This window comes from Ischnura elegans, chromosome 2 (genome assembly GCF_921293095.1).
Source record: "Ischnura elegans chromosome 2, ioIscEleg1.1, whole genome shotgun sequence".
Taxonomy (NCBI): Eukaryota; Metazoa; Arthropoda; class Insecta; order Odonata; family Coenagrionidae; genus Ischnura; species Ischnura elegans.
In genome coordinates this window covers 144634468-144661791 of record NC_060247.1, presented here as the reverse complement: position 1 = coordinate 144661791, position 27324 = coordinate 144634468, and the positions used below count along the sequence as shown (strand labels likewise).

The window sequence follows — 27324 nt, the reverse complement described above, 5'->3', positions numbered from 1 at the left end:
GTGCACGGTAGTGTCTTTATTTATCAAAGAATTTGGCAAAAACTGCCGTTTTTGGGTCTTAAAAATCTCGCAAGCAGGGGAGAATTCCCCAAACCCCCGCCATTTGGTATCACGCGTATCACTGTAGGTTGTGAAATAGTAGATCGTTTCTTTCCTTTGTTTGCCCTTGGCCCAATACATATACTGAAAATAGAAACTAAGAGCACGAAAAATTAAAATACACGAACAAAACGAACTAAAAATTATGAGAACGCACTTATGGAGAGAAAAAAGAACAGCACAGAAAGTTCACTCGAAGCGCGTCACAAGACGGTATTGTTTAAACTATTAAAATTAAAATACGAATATTCCAACGTACCTGAATCATTATTCGAACTCTCATTGTGTAGTAAATCGATACAGGAACCACTGTCCTTGTTCAGCCAAGCACTGAAGATTTTTTGAAATATTATTAACATAAAAGTTTTTTCTTCTTCTCATTTCTTTTCCTCGCACCGCTTCTGTAAACGAACGTATCATATTAATACTTCAAAGAGAATGAAAATCTCTCACTAACCAAACCAGCATTCACTGAACTACTACGGTGAACGAAGGATTTCGCGATCTATGCATTTATGTGAGGAAAAATATTTTATATGGAGAATATTTGTGCTTTGCGCGCAACTTCCCCTCTTTAACAACGCTTCCTTCCCTACTTCCAGTCCTGGGAGAACTACTTGGCACTGATTCCCACGGCATTAGATACCCCTTAGCTAACAAAATCAGGCAAGTGAGATGTGCAACTATCCTCGGACATAATAATCTGATATTTTTCTCGATGAATGAATTGGGGTACCGACTACATAGAAACACCTGCGGGGATATCGGGTTTCTCTACGGAACTGGAGACTTTGGGAAGAGCGGACTAGTGAAAAAATGGAGTGTCACATGATCCGTAGAGGTCCCCAAAATATACTGATATATGCATGGTCGCACTTGAGGTTGCCACCGTGGTCTCATCTCACGAGGGAGATTCACACGAACTCGTCGTATTTGGCCTAACCGTGGGCAAATTAGGTTCCTCCAATACCTAAAGTTCTTCATAGATTTTAAGGATAGATTTTCATGTTTACATTAAAGAGTGACGTACGGCTTAAGGTTATACTTTGTTATGTTACTGTTATGTTTCACCCCTTTGTTTTCAGCCACGGACGAATAAGGTGTACAATAGGGCGGATCGCAAAAATCGATTTTTTTCAAATCCATCTGGCCCAATGAAAAAAAGTTGTGGAACCGATCAAAAATAAGGCCTGAAAATTTGAGACCTGTACGTGAACCCCTGACCCTCGCTCAAATGCAATTTAGGGGGGGAGGGTCAACATTCGAAAAATATAATATTTTATGGTCATTCCCTATAGATTTTGCCGAGTTACTGTCCTACAGGGCAAATATTTCGTGCATTTTGATGTATCTGCCACCGTTTAGCCACAAAATGCCTAATTTGAGTCCGCGTCCGCGAAGAAAACATTCCACCGCCCACGCAGCGTCGCGGATACCAGAGCCGCAGGCCGATCCCTTCCCCTCCACGCTCGCTTCTCCCCCTCCCACGCCTCTAATACAGCAAAATTCATCCCGCGCATGCTGCTAGGAGGTCGTTTATCTTTGATAATATAAATCAGAAGATGGTAGAAGGTAAAAAACGATGCGTAGTGAGACGACTTGTCCCTTATTTATCGCCTCCTCGGCGTTAAACAAATCGATGTTACCAACTTTTAGAGAAGTGATGAAATATTTTTATACCTGCTCACGCAGGAAAGGAGACTACGGTCTATGAAGACGCCTCTCGAGTGGCTTTGAAGGTTTGGGAACTTAGGTTATTCACTTATATTCCGGTATTGTCGGACAGCTGTGACTAAATAGATGAATAAGGGTGAAGGCCGCCGGCATTCCCTCCCCGCTCCCCTCTCGAACGCCACAGATGCACCAAAATTCACATTAAGTGCGTCTTTCTTCGTTAGTCTTACTAATATTTGGTGTATCAGCATCGTCCAGTGAGGAACAATCACGAAGGAATTACTCACTTACCTGCTTTCAAGTCTGTATTACTTATGTTAGTGTCATTCCTCGTCTTTTGCTGCTGTCAACAAAGTTTTGGTAAATTCTTTCGCGAATCTCTCGTCCGTATGTATAATAAAAGGAATATTGAAATTTAAATTTGAATTTTCATCAATAGATTTTTAAATTCCACAGCGCTAAGCTCAGATATAGCCGAAGGAACCGGAGTCTCTCTCCAATATATCATCATCGGGTAGTCCTTTACGTCGATATTAAAATCCAGCAATTAAAAAAAATCTCGGGTTGGTTCGCAAACGCATCCTTGAAGAAACGCAAATTGGGTCCCTAGATTACCCTCAACCTCCTCCCTAGATTACCCATACAAGAATTGACGATGTCGACTCAACGCTCTCCGACGATTCCCTTTTTTTTCTCTCAGTTGTCGAGTTTCTTTAGGATTCAATCCAGCAGCCATCATCTTTAGTTTCGTCCGCTGGTATCTCAATATACTTATTCATTAGGGGGAACCTTGTGCTCCTTCTATCACTTACACGCAAAAGTATCGCATGATTTCAAATGTTCCCTCAAAAGTGCTTGAGTTTTGTACTTCAACAAAAACCCTACTTTTAGCCTATTCGCATTTTCCGTAAGTTTTAGTACTTCCTGTGGTACCACTAAATCCATTTAGTCACACACATAATGGAAGGGAAGCGTCACCATAGTTCGCACACCTTCATAGTCACTCGAGAGGCGTCTTCATAGACCGTAGTCTCCTTTCCTGCGTGAGCAGGTATAAAAATATTTCATCACTTCTCTAAAAGTTGGTAACATCGATTTGTTTAACGCCGAGGAGGCGATAAATAAGGGACAAGTCGTCTCACTACGCATCGTTTTTTACCTTCTACCATCTTCTGATTTATATTATCAAAGATAAACGACCTCCTAGCAGCATGCGCGGGATGAATTTTGCTGTATTAGAGGCGTGGGAGGGGGAGAAGCGAGCGTGGAGGGGAAGGGATCGGCCTGCGGCTCTGGTATCCGCGACGCTGCGTGGGCGGTGGAATGTTTTCTTCGCGGACGCGGACTCAAATTAGGCATTTTGTGGCTAAACGGTGGCAGATACATCAAAATGCACGAAATATTTGCCCTGTAGGACAGTAACTCGGCAAAATCTATAGGAAATGACCATAAAATATTACATTTTTCGAATTTTGACCTTCCCCCCCTAAATTGCATTTGAGCGAGGGTCAGGGGTTCACGTACAGGTCTCAAATTTTTCAGGCCTTATTTTTGATCGGTTCCACAACTTTTTTTCATTGGGCCAGATGGATTTGAAAAAAATCGATTTTTGCGATCCGCCCTAGTGTACAATTTCCCTCAACCTCAGGCAATTGATCATCATTTAGGTCGTTTAATAACCAATAACTTCGGATTTCATTTCGTTACCATCCATTTTCTTAATGTTATGCCGTGCCCATGAAATGTCATGATATGTGTGCATTTATTTTTCTAATGGTCTCACAGAAATCTTGTGATTTAGGAGGGGCTGTACATTTGGAAATTGTCTGCATGCATAGTAGCCTACTTCTCCGAGTACAGCCCCCCCCCCCCTCTCCCGAAATAGAAAAACACAATTATTTTCCTTTATAAAAGAAAACAAAATATTGAAAAAAAATGAATTTACAACATATTAATTTAACAGTTTTGAAGTTTTTTCGATTATTATAAGTGTTATAATAAGTTTAAAACCCATTACTTAGTATCCTGTTTTTCTAAAATTTTCCCCCCTGGTTTCGGACCCCCCCAAACGAAATTCCTGGCTATGCCACTGGTTAGGCTATTCTATCTATATTGTAGATATCCCAGCTGAGAAGAATCGCGCTTTCACAATGAGCATATCATTTGATAAAAAGCAAGCTATTGGCTTTGGCATAATGAAGCTATATGATAAGTAGTTACAATTTAAACTCGACTCTACAAGATATTTGCGCAAACAACTCTCATTCCCCAAATCCACTTGGTAAAAATGGTTCACGATATTATGAATATAGACTGCCTAATATGAATTATATTGGTAAAAAATCTACTCACCCAGGTTCTAATGATGTGAAAAAAGTTTATACTCTTTCGGTTGATACCCTTTCGTGAGATGTGGGAGCAGTGTCTCCATGGGGCCTGAGGGGGCCCGAGCCCCCTCAAAAATTCATTATGGGTGTGAGAAAAAAATTTGTCAGGCTTGTTGATTTTCCTCGGAGTGTCGAGATATCGAGATTCGAGTTATCAGGGTTCTAATGTTGATCTTACGACTGTTGTACAATGCTTAAAAAACTTAAAACTCACTACTTAAAAAACTTTCCCGGGGCAAGATCCCCAGATTTTTCCCAATATTTTTTGTAAGTCGGCATCCCTGTGTGGGAGATTCCATAAAAGGCAAACAAAACACCACACTGACAGAAAACCATTGATTCGCAGCTCAATGCAGATGACTGCAACTCAAATTGGGTGACAGTAACACAAGTAGAGATATTAAACCAAAATAACTAAGGTAACACACACGCTCAGAATGCAAATTGTTGTTGTTTTTCACAATGTGACCGGGAACAGCGCGCGGACATCTTGTATCGATGGTGGTAATCAATATACAACTGAATCGAATGCAGTCGATAGATCAATAACTATAATTCACAGGCGGGAGTTCAAAAATCAGCCCTCAGAAATAGGAAAACTCGGACTGATGACTTGAGTAATATCTACCGCTGGAAGAAGTACCTCATATGTTCTATCGCTCCAGTGGATCATGAAAAAGTTTTAAAACCACAGAGAGTTGATGCTGCTTGGGTGGATGTGTGTGTACATTATATATGAATATGAAAAATGTGATTTTTTCTTTTTAATACCATCTTCTATGATTTAATTTGATGCAACTGTTATCCATGCTGCAACCATTATGAAAAGCACATATTTTCTGTGTTAGCTTGCAGTTTCGTAGCTGTTCGTGTCTTATTTTGGGGAATGATAATATTTCTGATAAGTCAGCCCTTAAAATTTACCAGATTCGTCCTCAAATTTTAATCATTGCACACTCTAAATGGAAGTTTACTTGAAAATTATGTGTGGAATCCCTTCGATCTTGTCTCTCAGCTGATATTTTAATTTCCTAAAACATTATTCCAAAGTAAGCATTGCCACTTGATAACACTTTAATTACTAAGCTTCCAGTTTCATTCTTATCAAGGAAGTTGTTTTTTGCAAAGCTTTCAAACAGAACCTTTATGTAAACCAATTTATGCAAAATTTTGTATAAATTTGTGAACATTGTATTCACTTGAGTAAATTGTCTACAGGGTATATATACACATTAATGTACACATACCTATACATTGAATAAAAATGTACACATAAAAAGTGTAAATTTTATACAATGTACATATTTTATACAGCTTTATACAAAATGTGCACATTGTACACATTCTGTATAAAAATTGTATACCTACATTCTATACAATTTACACATGTTATACATTCTATACAACTGTATACAATTGTATATAAAATGTGTACATTGTATATATCCTGTATACAAATTGTATACAAAATTTTCATTGGGGCATGAAGGCAAATATAATGTGCATTTCATGCTATCAGGTGCTGCTTGGGTTTAAGTTAAAAATCCCTCTTTTCCGGATATTTACCATCCTTCAGCCATATTTCGTGACATTCAAAAATCCCTAGGTAAGATAATTTTCCAACAAACTATGGATTATCTCACAGCAAATAAATTAATTGACTAGTATTGTACATTACATGAATTGCTTTTGAGCTGTTTACTTTTAGCAAGCAAACCCCTAAGACTAGGAAAATCATGTGCTGTTGTAACAAAAATGAAAACCCTGAATTTCTCTTGTTCTTAGCTGAAATTGGATTATTTCCATTCATTATAAATGTCCCAACAGCAGCACAAAGGTGTTTCCAATGAGAGTAAAAAATAAATTATTAAGATTAATAAAAAATCAACAGGAAAATTGCAAGAAAAATCAGGTTAGGCTAGGAAAATCATGTGCTGTTGTAACAAAAATGAAAACCCTGAATTTCTCTTGTTCTTAGCTGAAATTGGATTATTTCCATTCATTATAAATGTCCCAACAGCAGCACAAAGGTGTTTCCAATGAGAGTAAAAAATAAATTATTAAGATTAATAAAAAATCAACAGGAAAATTGCAAGAAAAATCAGGTTAGGCTAGGAAAATCATGTGCTGTTGTAACAAAAATGAAAACCCTGAATTTCTCTTGTTCTTAGCTGAAATTGGATTATTTCCATTCATTATAAATGTCCCAACAGCAGCACAAAGGTGTTTCCAATGAGAGTAAAAAATAAATTATTAAGATTAATAAAAAATCAACAGGAAAATTGCAAGAAAAATCAGGTTAGGCTAGGAAAATCATGTGCTGTTGTAACAAAAATGAAAACCCTGAATTTCTCTTGTTCTTAGCTGAAATTGGATTATTTCCATTCATTATAAATGTCCCAACAGCAGCACAAAGGTGTTTCCAATGAGAGTAAAAAATAAATTATTAAGATTAATAAAAAATCAACAGGAAAATTGCAAGAAAAATCAGGTTAGGCTAGGAAAATCATGTGCTGTTGTAACAAAAATGAAAACCCTGAATTTCTCTTGTTCTTAGCTGAAATTGGATTATTTCCATTCATTATAAATGTCCCAACAGCAGCACAAAGGTGTTTCCAATGAGAGTAAAAAATAAATTATTAAGATTAATAAAAAATCAACAGGAAAATTGCAAGAAAAATCAGGTTAGGCTAGGAAAATCATGTGCTGTTGTAACAAAAATGAAAACCCTGAATTTCTCTTGTTCTTAGCTGAAATTGGATTATTTCCATTCATTATAAATGTCCCAACAGCAGCACAAAGGTGTTTCCAATGAGAGTAAAAAATAAATTATTAAGATTAATAAAAAATCAACAGGAAAATTGCAAGAAAAATCAGGTTAGGCTAGGAAAATCATGTGCTGTTGTAACAAAAATGAAAACCCTGAATTTCTCTTGTTCTTAGCTGAAATTGGATTATTTCCATTCATTATAAATGTCCCAACAGCAGCACAAAGGTGTTTCCAATGAGACACAGACTCCTTGAAACGCATCACAAGGTGCAAATGTACCATATTTATTTTTTATTTATTTATTTCCACTACCCCTTAAACAGCACATTCATGACCTTTACAATGGGGAATTAACAATGAAGGACATTCACACATAGCCATGCCCTGGATAAGGGTAACTTACCCAGGCAGGGACTTGAACCCGTGACCTTTGGTTTGGCAGGCGAGGACTTTACCCAGCCGCCACCAAAGCCGGCATATATATTAGTCTGAATATAGTCCCCCCTTTTTTTCCAAAAATGCCAGTGGTAAAAGAAAAAGGGGGACTATATTCAAGCCCATTTTTAAATTTTTTTCCAAAACTCAAGCCTCAAAATTAGGGGGGGGGCTGTATTCGGAGAAGTAGGCTACTATGCATGCAGACAATTTCCAAATGTACAGCCCCTCCTAAATCACAAGATTTCTGTGAGACCATTAGAAATATAAATGCACACATATCATGACATTTCATGGGCATGGCATAACATTAAGAAAATGGATGGTAGCGAAATGAAATCCGAAGTTATTGGTTATTAAACGACCTAAATGATGATCAATTGCCTGAGGTTGAGGGAAATTGTACACCTTATTTGTTCGTGGCTGAAAACAAAGGGGTGATCTTCAGCAACACGCATACCTGGTTAGACCATGCTTTGCATATTTTGAATAGAGCTCACGCAATCCTCATCAACTGGATATTGATAAAAAAATTAGGCTGCCTATTCATGAAAAAAAGAAATTACTTCTATCTTAAATTTTACAAATTTTGATTTTTGCTGAATTATACCCTACGATGTTATCACAGCTCTCGGTATTAAGCTTCAGTTCCAGATAGAGTGCTCAATTAGATTTCTTACTGATCTGCAAAAAGATGAGCATATGACCACCATACATGAACCAGCTCTCCTAAATGAACATAAAAACACAAAGAAAATTGAAGTTTTCCAGCTTCACGAACTCAGATTTTAACAGAGTAAGGTGCCCGTGATAGGTGACAACAAACCACTGCTTGTTGAACTTGGCATTTATCTCTGATCGCGGAACAGATGCTCTCCACTTGCAGACGCCTCCACACTGGCAATGGTCCAATACTTGAGGTCCTCCCTCGCAAACCACAAATGTTGCACTCAACTTACCCGCCTGACAACTTACGCTCACGTCTGACCCCCTGTTGGCAGCTACATTAGGAGATTAAATTACCACAGGTTTCGTGCAAAAATTAATGAAGGATAAACAGTACGCACATCATCCAGTCTATCAATATCATTAAAGCTGAAATCAGTCTTCTGTTTTTGTTCCATAAATAACACTGCATCACTGACAACCTCCACACCTTACACACCCGTATACAAACTTGTGAGTGAGCTTGTAAACCATGAAGTGGCAAAGCACAATGAATGCCTATAATCGGCAGATCGAATCTGCTACAAGAGACACCACTGACTTAGCAATTAAGCACAATGCCCAACGTAACAGGAGCATGGTATCAACAGTGGAGAAAGAGCAACTTAGCACTTAAAACTAAAATATACTCCCAGCCCCTTGCACACAAAATAACTAATTTATGAAAAGGCATCACAAATAAAAGACTAATATGAAGTAGGATACGCCGATTTCCCATTTTTCTCGACCACACAATTAAAACTCCATCAATTTCACAGCTAGCAACACACTCTTGTAAAGCATGAGTAAGTGCTTTCTATTCACAGCCAAGATATTTGGGCTGCTGAGGCAGACGGCTCACACATGAGAGTTTATAGAGACCATTTTTGATGCAAAGCCATAAAAAAAAACTCCAAAAATAAAGCTTCATTATATCACATGTATTCTGAAATACTTCAAACCAAATGCATTATAGTTTCAAGGAATGAGTTTGTTAAATCATAAATCTAATTTAGAGACAAAGAATAATCCCCCAAAAGAAGAAATAATCATCCAATTTCCAAAAAACATAAGAACAGTTGAAAAGATTTCCCTTAATTAAGATCATAGAAATAAAAATTGTCACCCTACAGGGCATACCCATCCTTGATGACCTCATTTCTCTATACAATCCAAAGAAAACAGAATAAAAAATAGGTAAAATATAGACTCTACTGGCATCTCTGCAACTACGACACAATTTAAAAATATAACCAATGGCAAAAATGTGTCTAAAACATACTTTAAAATCAAATTGCCATCATAAAGACAATGGAGGAAATGATTTTCATGTTCTCCTCGTGATTGCTACTGCTGGCAACTTCCTTCTGGAGAGGAAACACTCGTCACCACAGAAGACTGCAAGAGAAGAGGACATTGGAAATGAGGGAAATATTGCAGAACGGAGCATCGCTCAATTAAAATGATTACTCACAGATGGCATTCAACTCTCTATTTTCACGGCTATACACAAAGCGGCAAGTGCAAACCAAAAGAGAAAACAGCATTGGCAGAGGCCACCATTTGAGCGATGACATCAGAGCTATCCAATACATAGAACGTGTCCTAGAGTTCGAGAGACACTCGAAGATGGCACGCCATACCACGATGGTAATGCAAGAGGGAAAGAATGGGAGCTAATTCAGTTGCCAGCTCAGAGTGCAATCAACCAGACACAATGTGATAATTGAAACAGCAGTTGTATTTTTCGTTCTTTCTCGACCAGTTTCAATGCTTACTCATCACTATAAAGAGATGTCTAACCTAAGGAGCAGCAAGCCTGGCTTTTATATTGATGGTTGGTGTAGGTGGGGTAAAATATAGAAGCAGGATTGGGGGAGGAGTTGACGTTGGGTACTCATTTGCAGGATGTCTATTCAGGGTCATCGGAAAAGGTTTTTAAGAGAGGAGGAGGGACGTGACTACATAGGTTTCCGCGGTGTTCAGGTTCCAATTTCTCCATGTTTCCAGTGCAACCGCGTGGGTTTGTTGGTGATGACAACAGTTTCGCTGGCAGCAGTGCCAACAAACCCACACGGTTGCACCGGAAACATGGAGAAATTGGAGGAGGGACGTTAAGGAAAGGTGAGGTAATTGACTAGATATTCACCAAACAACTTCGAATATACAACTATTAAAAAATTTTCTCCAAAATCCAGTTTTTTGCCTTTGTCAAATATTGTAAAATTTTTAAGTTAAAATTGGATGAGTGGTCATAGATGTACATATGTTTTGCAAACATAGATTTGTCGTCACAATTTAAAAAAGACTTTATATGTTCATCAATTCTTATGAAAAATTTTCTCCCAGTATGGCTAACATAACAACAATTACAATAATTTGTTTTACATTTCAGAGAGTACACACCACACTTTTCTTTATCATTCATAGGAGCTTTTGAATTTAAAAAACAGTTTACTGGAGGTAGTGGGGTTATAAAAACATAACTTAAAATTATCCTTAGAAAATGTTGTTCCAATTTTATAAGATAGCTGACCTAAAAATGGTGAATTTGTTCCTTTGACCGTGGTGCTGGGGAGAGGTTTGTCAGTGACGACAGAGTCCTCTCCTTTCGTTTACTCTCCAACAGTGAGTCCAGCATACTTTTGTCATAACCATTCCGCGACGCTATGAGTTTAATCGTGTTCACCTCCTTTTCGAAATCTATTTTACTAAGAGGTATGGAAAGAAGACGATGTAATTATGCATGAAAAGTGGTCAGTTTGTAGGAGTGATGGTGAATAGAATCTTTTGAAATAACAACATCTGTAAACGTACTTTTTTGAAAAATTGAAAACCAATGTGAGTGGTTTCTAATTTCCATTGTAAGATCTAGGAAGTCCATCCTAATTCAGGAAAATGGGATTTGGAGTCTATCAAACAGGCACTTCTTTTGTGTTCATCAACATGAGTTTTAAATTTGCAGCCCGTTTGACCGACGTACACACCGTTGCACTCATCACATGTCAGGGCATAGACACCACTTTTGTCTTCAGGATGCACTTTGTCCTTAGAGTTAAAAATCACTTTCCCTAGGGAGGTCGGGGAGTAAAAACACACTCGGTATTTGTGTTTGGGGATGAGGTTGTGAAGACTGTAGGAAAGGTGGCCAATGAAAGCACCTCAAAGAATCCCGCCAAAAGAGTGGCGGTTATCCATTTTAACACTTTTACATGTACATGACAAAAGTGTTAAAATGGATATTTTAGAAATCACCAAATGCACTCTTGCACGTAATGCCAACATTTTAAATGATATGACTGCATTCAAATGTTCTAATTTTTTTCTGCTGTTTCAAAATCTGACTTCTTGACAATCCTCCCCCCCCCCCCCCCCCATGAACCTCCTCACCACCTAACCTTCTATCTACCCCCACCCCCCCAGATTTTATACTCTTCTGTTTTGACCCTCCATCCGACCTGCCCAACCCCCCTCTTCCCCATTTGGGTCCCCCCTCCCTCCCCCGCACTGTTGTTGGATATATAATGCTGGATGTTGTACGCTATTGCTCTGTTGGTCTTGATAATGACAATATAGACATGGTAACTTGTTGACAGCTAATAATAAAAAGTTTGTGGAACAGTACTGGGTTTTGTTTCACCATGAAAAATATTGGATGTTTTAAATTCTTATCTACTGCAGTAATCATGTAATATTAAACTGCAATATTGCAGACTTTCCCTGGAAAAGCTGCAATTATGGATGAATTTTTCATCTTTGATTGGCTGAATACCCTAAATCCGCCAACTCTCTCCACTTAAAATATTACAACGGATAGCTATTCACAGTGATCATTATTTTGCATTTTAAAGACATCTTTACTCAATTGTTTTCAGATTTAAAAACCATTTCAAATTATCTGATAATTATGCTATACGAAAGTAATAGTAGTCCACCAATAATAATAATAATAATGGTCTTTTTCTTTCTAGGCAGAAACATTCGAGCTAAAAGATTTGTGCACTTTGAATTTCCAGTCTCTCTCTTGTCTTGTTTGGGTCTATAATACTATTTAACACAGGCATTTATGCATTTTTACGGTTCTACCATGTTTTTCAAGTTTTGTTGATGGCGCATCATATATTTTTGTGCACTGAATCTGAAAAATGTCTTTCTTTTACTAGCTTAAGTCAGAACTTTTGGTTAAGTTCGCCATCTATCAATTTCTTACTGTTATGCATAGAATAAGATGCACAATATTATGTGAACTAGCGTGTAAAATACAACATAATGGGCACATACCCACTTTCCTAATTATTGCGTGTAATTCTTGTTACTTTCATCATTGGATATATCAGTAGAAATGATAGTAATATAATTTTGCTAATTCAAGTAAAATTATGCTGTGATAGTAAAAATCTCATGGCTTTTTGGATGCGGTCTAATATTGGAACTCGTGATTTGTTGATGAATCGATAAAAGTGACGGCACCATGATTGACAAAGTTAAATTATATCAGAAATGCATCATATTTTGACTCGTTCTTTTTTATATTTGGTGCACATTCCTATTCTTGAAATAATGCGGAGGTTAAACAGTAATTGCGGAAATAAATTGGTTGCCACCGAAGAGCATGGTACATATGTGAGTCATGCTATCAGGTTGTTTCAAAAATTGGGGACTGGGAAGACAGGTCTCGTGAAAAGAAGAGTGGAGAAGGATTGCCAGAAGGAGGAAGCTATTTGAACAAAAACACAATTAACATAGTTCTCAGGTCACTTGATACTTCTTCTCAACTTCAGTGAAATTTTTCCAGCTATAGAACTCTGGACTCATTCCTTTTCCCCATTCCACCTCCATTTTTCATTAGATTAGGGAGATTACATCCCGAAAAGGGAGAAACAGCAATATATCCTATTTTCTCGGAAAATCCAGGTGCGGGAAATACTGGGTATATAAGAGATAAGCAATAAAATAAGCAGCCATGCTTATGGCCAATGTGCTTTCTGCCCATCTATCCAAATAGAAAAACAAAAACAGCATACAATACCTGTAAAAAGCCCATTTACGGGAGCAATGTGAATTCGACTGCATATCATATTCCCAAAATGCCGACGGAATTGATGGAAAAGTGAGCGTTGTAAATGGTAATATTTTCCTTGTAATCTGAAAATTTTCTCTCATGTTCTTTATGTTCTTGGCTTTAAATGAATAAGATTTGTTGGATAAACATTTTATCCACCAAACTTGTCAAATAAATGTTCTTCATAGTAATTATAAGTGTTTATTAAGCCGTATACAACCCGAGGCTCTTTTACCACCTCGCATGGTACCACGTTGCAATAAAAGCACGTGCTATCACGGGTTAATACGCAGGAAATAGAACTGTAGTGGAGGGTACCATGTCTAAACCATTCCGCTCTGACCTTCAAAGGGTTCACATCCAAGATCTACGCAGGGGATGTTATTATGGAGGAAACTTAACACTTTGGCTTGGTGAAGGCCATAGTCAACTCTGATGGTTCCCACCGTAAGGAACGTGCAAGGGAATCCAAAGCTCTGCTCAGTCCTTCTCTTGTTTCGCTCCGAGAGGCTGTCTATTGCTCCGCTCTGCACTCCAGATGAACAGTGACAAGGCGTGGATTCAAATATTACCTGGCATAGTCGTGGATTGCACTGCGTTTAGGCACAGGAGAATACCGATAATGCTCAGCTTCCATGAAGGCATCTTCATCTGTGATTGCCATTGTGACCTAAGCACATTGCCAGCTGCCTAGTTTTTTCTAGGGGTAACTAACTCGCCCCGTCTGCCTTACCGCCACAGTCGTTCATTGATACATAGTACCGAGGAGAGGAGGACCGTGCCCATGTTATCAGAGCGTATGCGTTTTTAACATAGTTCTGGAGGTGTGGCTCAGATGGCTCTAGTACTCACGGCTCCAATCGCACAGGCTATTCCACTCTCGTCGTAGGGGAAGCAACACTCCACTCCACTACACGCTGCAGAACAATAGGAGGTGAGAAAATAAGGGAGACCATATGATGAGGTGGATTTGATTCTGGGGCCTTGCTACCCAGCATAAATTTTCTTTGCACTCGTTTGGAGAGTGATTCCGACCGAAGACAATGCTTTCGAAGGATGAGCAATGGGTTTCTTAACAGGATGCTTAAGGTTTATTTTTCATTTTGAGAAAGTTTACCTGGTTTGGCTGTAGGAAGACAGCAATCCCTGGTCAGCTGTATAAGGGCTTGTCGGCTCTTATATGTACTCTGAAAACATCCGTAGCTGCATCATAATTAATAACACAATTTTCAGTGTCCAAGGATCTTGTCTCCATTTACTATCATTTATTTCACTTCTGCATTAACCGCGAAAAGAATCTTGAATTCCTGTCTTTGTATGAAGAAAAGCTTCTGATATACACCAAGAGGTAATTAATTCCTATTCATTTTTGAACAGCAACAGTGTGGCATGGTTAGTAAATTTTCCTGCCTTTGCCATTGGCAAGCTCTTGAACCACTAACTGATGCCTTTTCATGATGCAATTTCATCAAATGCAGGCATTTCATAGCGTTTAAAGCAAGGAATAAATACATTTTATTCCAGAATCATCATATTCCTTCGGGAACTTTGAAAGTCTTTGCAAAACCATATCATGACTGACAAAAACTGTGACAAATATAAAGTTACTAAGCTTTAAGAAACAATAATAAATGGTAATTTTTCGACCACATTTAAAACATTATTATAGAATTCCTACGTGCCGTGTGGGCTTTAAGTATTTCAAAACGGTCCATAGATATTTTATTATAGTATGAAATATTTTCAGAACGGTGTTGCCACAATTCATCTGAGTTACCATTTGAAGCTTTTCCTCTGCCACTGCAGTGTTTTGCACACTAGAATACAGCTACATCAAGTCACAACCTGAATCTATCTGTCTATCACATAATAAGTCGAACTCAATCCTTACTTCTTGAATTTTTTTCTGCGTCAAAGAATTTTTACCACATTCCAAGAGAAATATCCTGGAAAGGTAACCGTTAACTTTACTGTTTCAGCTTATGGTCGATTCTAAGAATTTTAGAACCATGATTTACTAATTATAACAACATTCTTTTGATGTAATTAACTGCCATGTTAAGGTTATTTGTCTTCTAACTTGTCTCAAAACGTTCAAGCTTTTTATATATTCAGTGGAAATTACTTTCCAATTTGGTAGAAAGAAATCCGATCAGAATCTCCCACATCGATTTTATAACCATCCAAAAAATATTTTCAGAAAATATAATGAAATTAATTTTACAAAGTATGAGTACATTTTTTATTTATGAGACAAGATCCTTCTCTTATCTCTACTGAAACGTTTACCGATTGACATCCATTTACAATTATTTTTAATTAGGCATGTAAAAATTATATTGAATACATAGAATAGATGGGATTTGAATTCGTGTGGAATGCTTGCAGCTGTGTGGCCCTATAGTTTCCCTCTCAAATCACTTTGCAACTTAGCAATTTAAGTTTTTTACATTTTGTTTGCGTAAGATCTTTTGGATCAGCCCTGAATATGATGGACGACACGGCCATCGAAACGTCGGCAGAGATGGAGAACCTCACCCGGCGAGATACCCAAAAAAACTTCAACATCTTTTGGAAATGGCTTTTAAAAACTTTCACGGCAGCATTATAGAAAAAAAGCCAATAGGTAGGTAATGGAGACCGGAAGGTGTATTCTTCAAGCCAGGAAAAGCCTTATATAAGATTAAGAGTTGAGACTTATCGCTCAGGTCCTCCTAGCCTAAAAATATTTCCTTGCACTTGTGGCTTGCTTTCTACCAGCCTTCTCACCAAATACCCTCGGAAATAAACCTCGGAGTAATCCTGGAGGGTGACCACATTCATAAAAAATATTTGATGTTATGTATCTTAGATATTTATTGCTTTTCGCAAAGAATGTAACGGGCCAAAAGTAATGCTTTTGTCTTAGATAGCAAACTATTCATTACAATATTGATTTTCAACATTAGTACAGGATTTATTTCAAGTGTAGTGCAACAAAGTTCAAACTTCAAACTGCAAATGACCTGTTGACGAGCCTTTCCAGATATACTTCCTCTGAGTGGCTGAAATGCCATCTATCAATAATTTTCCCAAGGTAAAACCCTCATTTTCCTCCATTCTTAGGGACTTATTCTCCAAAGATTGAAAACTAGTGAAATGTTTTCAGAAGTTAAAAATACTTCCATCAAAGAAAAAACATTTTCTAGGAGGGTATACGGGGTCGTTTACTTTAGTATTTGGACTGCAAACACCCTATTTTCGGCGTACATCAAAAACACCCGTTTGCAGGAGAATTTTTGAGTTAGTGAAATGGAGTGAATGCTGGCGATAACTTCAAAGGTAATTAAAGTCAGGAGAGATGAAAGAAAAACATTTACGGCAGTCATTGTTATTTCTCGAAGCTGGAAGACGAACTTAAAGCTTAGCAGTATGGTTATAACCAATAATTACAACTAATATAAATGTGATCGGAATTGTTTATGCTAATCTGTAGCCTTAATCAATAATATTACAAACTGATCAACAATCGTTGCTCTCAACAATCAATTCAAATATCCTCCTGGAATACATAGGTGCAAATGGTGGAAAGCAGTTATTAGTGTTTTTGACAGTGTTCCACCAATTTTAAAAATCTGAAAAAAATTAGGAATATACTTTGATGTAGGGGTAACAACATATATTTTTTTCGGCATGTCTATTGTTTCCTAAATTTTTTAATTTAATTTTGAATAATTCAAACTTATGTAAAAGCTTAGTTTTCCGTCTAAAAATTTTGAAAAAAATTAGGGTGGTAGAACGTAATTGTATTCACATTTTAAAATCAAGATAACGATTTTACAAAAATAAAAACTGGAGATATAGTCAAAAAACTAAAAATCGTGTTTCAATTTTTTTCGGGGTTATTATCCATTGTTAAGGCCTGAAACTTTGGGGAAACACATAATTTTTGATGCACTTTAAGTGTATATTTTTTATTTTTCAAAACATTGGGGGGCACTTTTCACCATCTTAACCGGCTAGACCCTTTGTCTCCAGTTTTGCATCAACTTATCAGCGTGGAAATATTCACGGATAATATTTCATTGCTTCATTTAATGGAGCCCAATAAGTTTCACAAAGTGGCTTAATATCATCTCTTCCGACAAACGACAATCAGCGATATTATCTTTCAAATTTGACTTTGTGCCAGTACCATATCGCGGAAGGTTGCAGAACTTCGTCAAAGGACTCATTGAGTCTCGCATTGCTGAATATAAAATCCTCTAAACGTCCATTCGGTATTCGTGCTTATCTCCTTTCAAAATTTCATCAAAATCCCTGACGGACGAGTGGATACTTCCCTGACGTCTCATTGATAGCGTATTCGTTTTGTTCATGAAATTAGAGCAAATTACCTAAAGGAATATGACCCGGAATGGAGAAGCATTCACAATTTAAGAATCTGTTCTTTTGGACGGATGGATGTTTTTTTGCGGAAGCGATGATCAATTAAAGGTTAGATTACATAACTTTGAGCTTTCAATTAGGAAGGATGTTTCATTTTTCACTTACAGTCATTAATTTGGGGGTCCCGGGCCCCCCCTGAAAATTATCTCTCTCTTCTGCCTTGCTTTCGGGCCGCATTCTTTGAATTGTATATGGCCGCGTCAACAGCTGCATGTCGTAAAATTGTTTTCAGTAGCAACGGGAAAAACCAAGCTAAGGGGAGAGGGAAGGACTCGTGGAAGACGCAGCTTTACAGACGAGAAACAAGTCCCTCCCGTGGTGCCCCGCCCCCTTTTGTCCCAATGCCTTTCTCTCGCCCACAGTTTGAGTAGAATTTTGTCCTCCCTCCTCCATGCATGTCAAACAGGTCTTGGAAGGGAAAGACGAGGGTGCCCGTCGCTGAGGATGCCCGTGACCAAAGTCGGCTCTCCCGTGCTGGAACACCTCACTGCCCTCTCTCAACAGCAATTCACAACAACACATGTATATCTTTTTCTCCATAACCTCTCTATTTCAAATCAACCAGGCCCTGACACCCACCGAGTTGGATTTTCATGAAACTTGCCATGGTCATACATTCTGGTATAATTAGAAATTGCGTACAATTTTAGCCTCCAATTGTCAGTTGTTAATGAAATATGAGCAATTGAAATTTGGTCGTGACCCCTAATGTGCCGCAACGTGCAACACATGGTGATTTTTATTTTCAACCATAAGTCCATCCCTGTGACATGAAAAGCCATGATTTTTGTTTCTAAAGCTAATTAGTCCATAATGATCCCACAATTATCATTAGATATTCACTGCAACAAGTAATTCAGCTGCAAAAAAATAAAGTTTACAAAAAAATCTCGCTTGTATCATTTTTCATTGTCAGCATCCACAGGGAAAGGCCATGCAAATACAGGCTCATGGTTCAGTTTAAAGTAATCATTAATATATCAGCAAAGATCCTAATGAAAAAAATCATGAGTCCGGCATTCCTTTTAGTAAAAAAAAATACTCATTCATGGTCATGGGGAAAAAATGGCATCTTTTTCAAAGCACATAGAAATTACACAATTTAGAGGAGAGATAAGCTAATACTCATGATGAAACAATATTGGAGCATGAATTATCTCACAATAGCGTATGCTACCGGCTCTTAGAGTAAGAAACACATAAGCAATCATGTGAATGTACTCTCCCACATACTGCTAATTTCGTGCTTTCAGGACAATTCCTACTAAGCTATCTCTTCCATGGGTAATGGGTAACTGAATAGTATGGTATAAAATGTAAAGGCAGAAGAGAGCCATCAGAAAATTTTCTTCAAATTCAGTCTATGTGAAGTTAATTTATTTCTCATTCATATGGCGCTGCCCTAGTGATTAGAGGTGGGTTAAACTGTTCATTTTTATGAACCGTTCACTTTGATCCTGTTCAGTAAAAAGAACAGTTCAAAATATCGGTTCATAGTGAACAGGTAGGGTCATTCGGTAGAAAATATTGTTTATCATGCGTTTAGAGTACATGAAACGTTTAGAGTACGTTTTAAACAACATTTTTGGAGATGCATCCACATTGCACAATACAGCGCACTTAAAAAATTAAAATTTCATCGTAGGCGCCAAAAACGAAGTCCAAAGATCATCTTGGTAAAGGGAACGAAAAAAATGTTCCACAGTCATGAGTTCAATCGTTTCCTAAGTTCATGAATCGCGTTTTAAACAATATTTTTGGAGATGCATCCACAAATGTTCAAAATACGAAATCAAAATGAACACGATGTCCCAACTGAACGCCCCGAGGAAACTAATATTTGATCTAATATTTCGAACGGTTGGAAAGAACTGATATTTTAAATATCAGTTTAAATATTAGTTATTTCGAACGGTTCGAAAGAACAAATATTTTAAATATCAGTTCAAATATTAGTTAGAACGAACCGTTCAGTGGCTATCCTGTTCGTTTTCGTCGACGGAGGGGAATAGTAGAGAAAGAAGGGGAGGGGCTCGGTCGTCTACGACGCACTTCGGCAGCCTTGGATGGCCTCCCTCGTAACCACCATCTGTTGTACCCACAACGCACTTGCTCCAGTAAGCTGCAGTTCAAAATGCCTCTTGATGATCATACCTACTGTACCGAGTACGCCGAAATTGTGCAGTGCCGACATGAACAGTGAACAGGGTGTTTTAGAGAACGGTTCATTTTCGAACTGGTTCGTTTCAGTGAACAGTTCGTTCTGGGGTTTTTTTTTGACCCATCTCTTCTAGTGATATCCTGGTTGAATTTCAGACGAAGTAACTCATATTTGTGTGACTGATAGCCAGGCTTACATTGAAATATCTCTTGTTCGTATTGAGGTCTGTCTAGCCATGTCAGAGATCATTGTCCAGTGTTGGCAAAGAACTAAGTTCTGAATGACACAAAAAGAGCTACACAAACAGAGCCCAGACTTTTTATTTCAAAGAACTACCAGAAGTAGACAGAGATTTAATTTCTCTGCAGTGCAATATTCCTATTTCATCAACGTTGACTGTGTGCTCTAATCATCTTCATTGCTACTTTGAAAAATACGCGTGTTATCAGCTTAAATGCTGTACCCCTTTGCCATTCATAAAGGTCATGTGAGGAAATTTCTGAGGACCATCCATACCTCTAAAAATGTGTAAGTCTGCGAGAGAGGCGGGCATCCTGGTGAAGCCTGGAGAAAAAATTTGCTATCGGTGTGACAAGAGGATTTCCAAAATTTGTAAAAGTGAAGTTGTTTCCCATGGCATTGACGTAAGGGATAAAGAACTTACATCAGTTAAGTCTTTGGTGGAAAGTGATAGAAAATAAGATGAAGCAAACTGCAGCTTGGAGGCTTTAGACTGCTCTCCTTTCGAATTACATTCTTTGTCTTCTCACAGTAGACACTCGTATGGAAAAGGATAGAATACACAGGCTAAGCATCACCTTGTTTCTTAAGTGTCTGGTGCATTGAAATTAGTGAATCCATCCCTGGAAAATCTAAGTAGTGATGAAGATGAGAGTGACAGTCAACTCATCAAGCCAAAGGCCAAGGTTGATTTTACCTCAAGGAACTTTATGTGCTCTTCAAAGAGCAATATCCACAAGAAAAAATTGGGTTCTCCAAATTTTGTTCACTCTGGCCAAAATGGTGTGTGATGGCTGGGGCTTCTGGGACTAATTCAGTTTGTGTTTGTGTCATACATCAAAATGTGAAACTGCTAATTAGTGCCTTGCAATTGAAGGAAACATATAAGGAATTATTGGATATCATCATCTGTGACAAAAAAAATGCAGATTGTATGCTCAGAAAATGTTCTTACCATCCACATCCTTCCAGGTTAAAGGATAACATCACTTCTAAATTTAGTTAATATGACCCTTCTGATACAGTGAAATATAGGCAGTGGGTTTCCATGGATAGAACAGAACTTCAGTTGTTTACATCATCCATTGATGAACTCTTGGACTTTCTATGCCTCAAAATGAATAAACTGATACAATATTATTACCTCACTAATGAATGAGTCTTTCAAAATAAGCGGAGAAACCCTCAGTCATGAAAAGGCAGTTATCGTAATGAATTTTAGTGTAACCTTTCCATTTTTAATTCAGGATGAAGTTCATAGTTATCACTGGACCAATCTATCATGCACCATACACCCTTGCTTGATTTACCTGAAGAATAATGGTGCTCTCACTACCTCATCTCATTGTTTCATATCTGATGACCTTAACCATGATGTGGCCTTCATTATGGAGGAGCAACGCAATTGCACTCCAAGAATAACATCAACTAGACACTAAGGAAAATGAAAGAGTACACCCATGTCTCGTATAGCGCAATTTCGATATAGCGCAAATTCGTTCCTCGGGGAAACATTGCAACGCAGTGTAGCCTAATCAAAAATCTTAAACGCTCTCGTGATAAAACGTGAACTTGCGCTAAGTACACACGAAATTTCTATCAATTTACGCATAGTAATATTATTTCTTGCCTCAAATCTTCTTTTTTGTTTATATATTAATCGAAATCCATTGCTGTGCAATTGCCAAAAGTATTACTCGTCATTCGGTCTAGATAGCCGGCCTACCGAAGATTTATCTCGTCTCCTTAACAGAATGATAATAAATAATTTAGATCGTTAATTAAGCGTGGGGCTAGTGGAAATGAGTTTTTTTTTCAGTAATACGGTTTGAGACGTATTTTTGCCGTCGTAGGTTACCGGGCGATTGACTTCCAGGTAGAGAGTCTACGCTAAAGCCTTCAAGGTCATCGGTATTCACGGGGGAGAAATGGAGCGGTGGCCGAGTTGAGCATGAATAGCATCAACACATAAAAGGGTCCGCTATAGAGTCTCAAACACAATGGCTTCGTTCCCTCCCCGCAGTCATAGGCCTTCTGCGTCTCAGGAATACAGTTCAGCAGTGGAAGGTGATTTAGATGAGCCATACAGAGTAAAAACCAAGAGAATATGGCAAAAAATAGGAATGCGTGTAGAAAAATCAAGAATTTATCAATAAAAACTATAAACCTAGAAGAGGACTAGAGAGAGGTCAATTGCTTTGAAAATGGAGAGCGTCAAAGCGATATTGCGCGGAAGTTTAAACTCACGATGCCTTATTCTGAATAAAGACTAAGCTAAAATATCAGTGACCTCAGCCGCACCAACTTCAACCAAGCGGTCTGCACATACGGAAAGTTCATGGTGAATCAGTACAAAATGACGAGAGTGGTAATCGCTCCGAGACATTAAGTGAAAGCTCCGGTTGGTTCCAGAATTTAAACGGCAAGCAGGTATTTTCAGTGCGGCGATATCAGGTGAATCTGCAAGTGTTGATAGCGCAGCCACCACAACATTTTCTGATGAATTCCAAGCTGTTATTGAAAGTGGCTCCTTTCCCCCTCAACTAGTTTTTAGTGTTGATGAGACGATATTCTTTTGGAAAAGAATGCATTCTCGTTCATTCATTTTCAGGGAAGGAAAACCTGGGTCAGGTTTCAAGGCATTTAAAGACTGTTTCACGTAGCTGCTAATGACTCGGAGGACTTCAAATTAAAATGATTTATCATCCATAAACTCCGCTAGCTATGAAATGGCATTTAAAGTAGCATTTTCCTGTCATTTCGATGAGCGACAAAAGGGCCTGGGTGACACAATAGTTGTTTTTAGACTAGTTTGAAAAATCATCAACTGCCGGCAACGCATTACGATCCCCTGTGATAGCAGATGTTAGCCCACCCGCACGACAGGATGGAATTTCGAAAGCACGTAAGAATTTTTTTTAACGTGAATAAAAGTCTTTGAATGCGTGAATACTATCTTTAAAGATGTTTTAAACTATAAATATTTATAGGAATAATGTTTTCTAAGGCTTTTTATGGGAATATAGATGTTTTAGAGGAAATTCAATACCCAAGACCTATGCTACCAGGAACGCATCCCTATCTTCCCTATGTTAAAACGCTCTCGTATAACGCAAATTCGTATAGCGCAAAGACCCCAAGGAACGCATCCCTTGCGCTATACGAGACATGGGTGTACTTAAAAAATGCATAATCCACAGGCATCAAATTTGGCATTCCTTTAATTTCAGATATATAAAATTGCTAAAATTCGCAACACATGGGACATGTTATTAAGGATGTAAAAGAGAGAGAATATGAAAAAACCACGTGTCAGGAGCGCAGAATGGAGATCTGCATTGAACCAATCTTTGGACTGTTGAGTAATGATGACCATGAATATAAATATGCAAAACCTACTGATTCAAAATCATACCAGGGCAAGGGCGTACCCAGGATCAAAACTAGGGGGGGAGAGGGGGGTTGTTCAAGCCATGGTTGTTCAAGTTGCTGGTATGATTTAAGCATGGAAAACATGGGGGAGGGAGCACCTGCCCCTCGCTGGATACGCCCATGTACTAGGGTGAAGTAGTAGTACCTCTTGCTCTGGTACAGCATCAGTGTCCTTTGGCCACCGAGCAGCTAGGCGGGACACAGGGGGTTGCTGTTTCTGGAGAGGCCCTGGCTGAGTCATCCAATTGCCTGCATTGCTTGAACAGGATCCCATCAAGTGACTGACATCCCTCTCTTCACTACGACCACTGCACTGCGATGAGTGCAATGATTCAGTGAGTTCTGAAAAAAAGAAAGAAAATTGTCTGACTGATGAAATGAAATGCTCAAATACTTTGGCCATTTAAGGGGGTGCCCTAGCGTTTGAATTTCCCAAATTAACAGCTCAATAGACCCTCTACATATTGTAGTGGCAGCGCCAGAACATGGAGACAGATAACAGACAAAGTGCCTCGAGGGAGAGAAAGGGGGGGGGGGGAAAGGCAACCCCCCCTGCCAACTTCGCCCGTGACGACTCCGAAGCGAAGTTTCATACTCTCGATAAATTTGATTTGGGTCGCCTGAACATGGGTCTCAGTCGGAGTTGATATGTGTGATACCTAGATGGAGGCCAGCCAGTTCAAATTATTGTCCACTTACGGGGCCGTGTACTTCTCAAGTTAAAAATTTTTCCTTGAAACAGCTGATTCTGGGCCGAAACTCCACTGAAAGTGTGAAAACTGCCTTGAAACAACCTTGTTACTGCACTGCACTGCCTTGTCCTCGACAAGAAAAAGGGCAATCAACTGAAACTCTGATGCCATTCTCCCTTGCAAGTCCATTGCATTTGAACTGCTTCTCCCCTGCTGCATGTGTGCCCCACTGATACTGAACTGGACAATAGGCTCAGGCCAGGCCGAATTTATGACACCACTGCGTCTCGCGATGCGACGATGCATTTAGGTAGCGATCCGTGTGTGTCTGCTTTCGGAACACAGCGTGACCCAGTGTTCCGTTGTTCTTCCTTTCGACCAGGACGTCTAAGAATGGAAGCCGTCTATTTTCTTCTATTTCCTTCGTGAATTTGATGGAGTTGTTTTGACTGTTGAGGTGCTTCAGGAAGTGATCCAACTCATCCCTCCCATGTTGCCAGATCACGAAAGTATCATCCACGTACCTCAGGAAAAGCTTTGGCTTCTTGTGGTAGGATTGCAGGGCCGCTTCTTCAAACTTCTCCATGAATAGTTCCGCGATGACCGGTGAGAGTGGAGATCCCATCGCTGCACCCTGCGTCTGCTCGTAGAACCTCTATTTCCAGAGGAAGTAGGAGTTTCTCAGTCAGAACTCTACCATATTCGGGATATCATGAGGAAGGCCTTCATCAGTGAGAGACCTCACGATATCAACTGCTTCACCCACAGGGATGTTGGTAAACAGTTACTCCAAGTCGAAACTCACTAGGATGTCGGCCTCCGTCACCCATGTTCCGTCGCAGATCTTGAAAAAATGCGCCGAGTTTTTCACATGGGTGGTGGTCCTGCCTGTGAAAGGCCTGAGTGATGTGGCCAGATATCTTGCCAACTTGTGGGTCGGGGCGTCAATGGCACTCACTATGGGACAGGGAAACGGATACAACAAAAATGCCATCCTCAAAGAGGAAAAGAAGATTGACAAGGCCCTTAAAAGGGCCGCTGAACCTACAACAGGAGATGTGGCGAAACCTACGGCTTTCGCTTTCCTACCGTATGTGGGAGGGACGAGTGAAAAGATAGCACGTGTGCTATCGAAGCATGGAACAGTGACAAGATTCTCCTGTCTCACAAAAACCTCCAATTTCCTGAGCAAGGCCAAAGATAAAGTCCCTGCAAGAAACCATTGTGGAGTGTACAGTGTCGATCGTAGCTGTGGCAGCGCATACATCGGACAAACTTGCAGACCCCTCAAGGTGCGGCTCCGAGAACATCAAAGAGCTACTAGGAACCAGCAACTGCGCCTCTCGGCCATAGCTGAGCACACATGGAGTGGGCCGAATCACTATCCCGACTACGACAATGCAAAAGTCATTGCTATGGAAAAAAGATACTTCCCGCGGATCATCAGGGAAGCTATTGAGATAATGAAGACACCGAGAAATCTCAACAGGGAGGACGGATACCAGCTTTCAAACACATGGAAAAGAGTCCTCAGAAAGAAACCAAGAGAGACAAGACAGCACCAAGAGGGGCGGACCAATGAGAAGACACCGGTCTCCGACGGGGTGTATAAGAGACAGGCGATACCTCGGATCTCCACATCATTGACCTGAAGAAGCCTGCTGCAATGCCGGCGAAACTGTTGTCTGCAGAGACCAATCTACGCGGTGCTAACCCCGAAAACCTCCACCCTGAATCTTCGCCACACCGCGAAAGCCTACACAAGGATATCATCATTATTCTTTCATTTTCTTCCATTTTCATTCATTCATTTTTCCGTTCAACGTCTTTTCCATCGCTATTCCACTCTCCGAGGGGAAGGCCGCGCACAGGGGAGGTCCGCCGAAGGGGCTGGTTACCGCAACCTTGGACCCCATCCCTCCGCGCATGTGGCCCCCCCTCCGAGTGGCGATGCCCCAGTAGGACTCCGCCCACTTCGCAAATGACACCGCCCTGACACCACATGTCAACGAAAGATTTCATATCACCCTTGAATTTGCGGTAAAGATATTCCCTCCTGATTCTGCCTTCGGTCCTTTTTTTTGAAATACTCTGCGTATTTTGGAGCCGTTCGTTCGCCTTTTTCCATTGCCGTGAAACAATGGTAAATACTGGCCTTTGCTTCAGATATAATATAGTTCGCCAGTAAGTCGCGTTTTGTAAAGCCGCCCCTCTGCGGGGGAATGCCTTTGTGTAGCTCCAAGGCATTTCTAGTTTTGCACCCCGTGACTTTCGATATCCACTCTTTCGCCGTTCTCCACACCTCTCCTGTCTCTCCGCAGTCATAAAGGATGTGCCAGGCCGTGGCCTCGCTTCCGGGCCACGTCCTGCACTCTAGATCCCTGTCGTAATCTCGAGCGCGATAGGAAGATGCCGTCCGCTAGGCGGTTGTGTGCTAGCCTCCAGGACACCTCTTCTTCTCTCCCGAGAGTCGGCGCCGTCCAGAAAGCTTTCCAACTCGTACACTCCCCCCATATGCCGTCTTTGAGGGGCCACTTCCCTTTGTTTTTGAGGGCAACAATTTCTCTGTAAATATCTCTCTTGTTTACGGGCGATAAATTTTATTATCCTTCACTTTCTTGTTATTTTTTACATTACAGATTATTCATTATTCAGCTTGTGCATTGAATAAGTACATACATAGAATAACAAAAGACTTTTCCTTTTATATTGAAGCAAAGGCATTTTATTTACGCTAAAAAGTTCTTTTTTTGTCGTCGTCTTTCGTGCGATCCCAAACTTCTTTTTCAACCACACCATTTTGGCGCTCTGTTATGTGTGGTTGCAAACGCTGTCAAGATGCTTGCCGGCGGAGCGGAAGCTTGGCAACACTGTTCTCCATAAGGCCGGTACTGTCAAATAAATTGGCATCCACCTCGGATTTTCAAGATCATATATAAAAACTCTGGAAGCATAGTAACCCGTGCAGTACCTCAAATAATTAATATGTACTTTGAGAGAACATAAATTCACAAACATCAATTGTCTAAATTAGGGAATTCGGAAATAACATTCGGGATATTTAAAGAATAAAAACGTCGTTTTTCTCCTCGATTGCGTCCATATTTTATTTAATTTACAATTATTAAACTATATTTCATGATTTGAGCGCTTAAGTTTGGGGTGAGAGTCTCAATTAATGACACAATCTCTGTTAATTCGGTGAAAACAGTAGAACGAAAACGAGTCGTTACGTTATC

The 27324-nt window shown here is 39.4% G+C and overlaps 1 protein-coding gene across 1 annotated transcript in view; it reads right to left on the bottom strand.

Annotated features, from left to right (window-relative positions):
* Positions 1-8990: 8990 nt before the first annotated feature.
* The window catches only part of LOC124154746, a 99289-nt gene continuing 80955 nt past the window's right edge, over positions 8991-27324 (bottom strand). Inside the window, exons 4-5 of the mRNA XM_046528652.1 lie at positions 23539-23735; positions 8991-9468 (exon numbers count right to left, since the gene is read on the bottom strand). Of these exons, the coding sequence (XP_046384608.1) occupies positions 9418-9468; positions 23539-23735 (248 nt within the window). The 3' untranslated portion in view covers positions 8991-9417. The remainder of the gene's footprint in view (positions 9469-23538; positions 23736-27324) is intronic.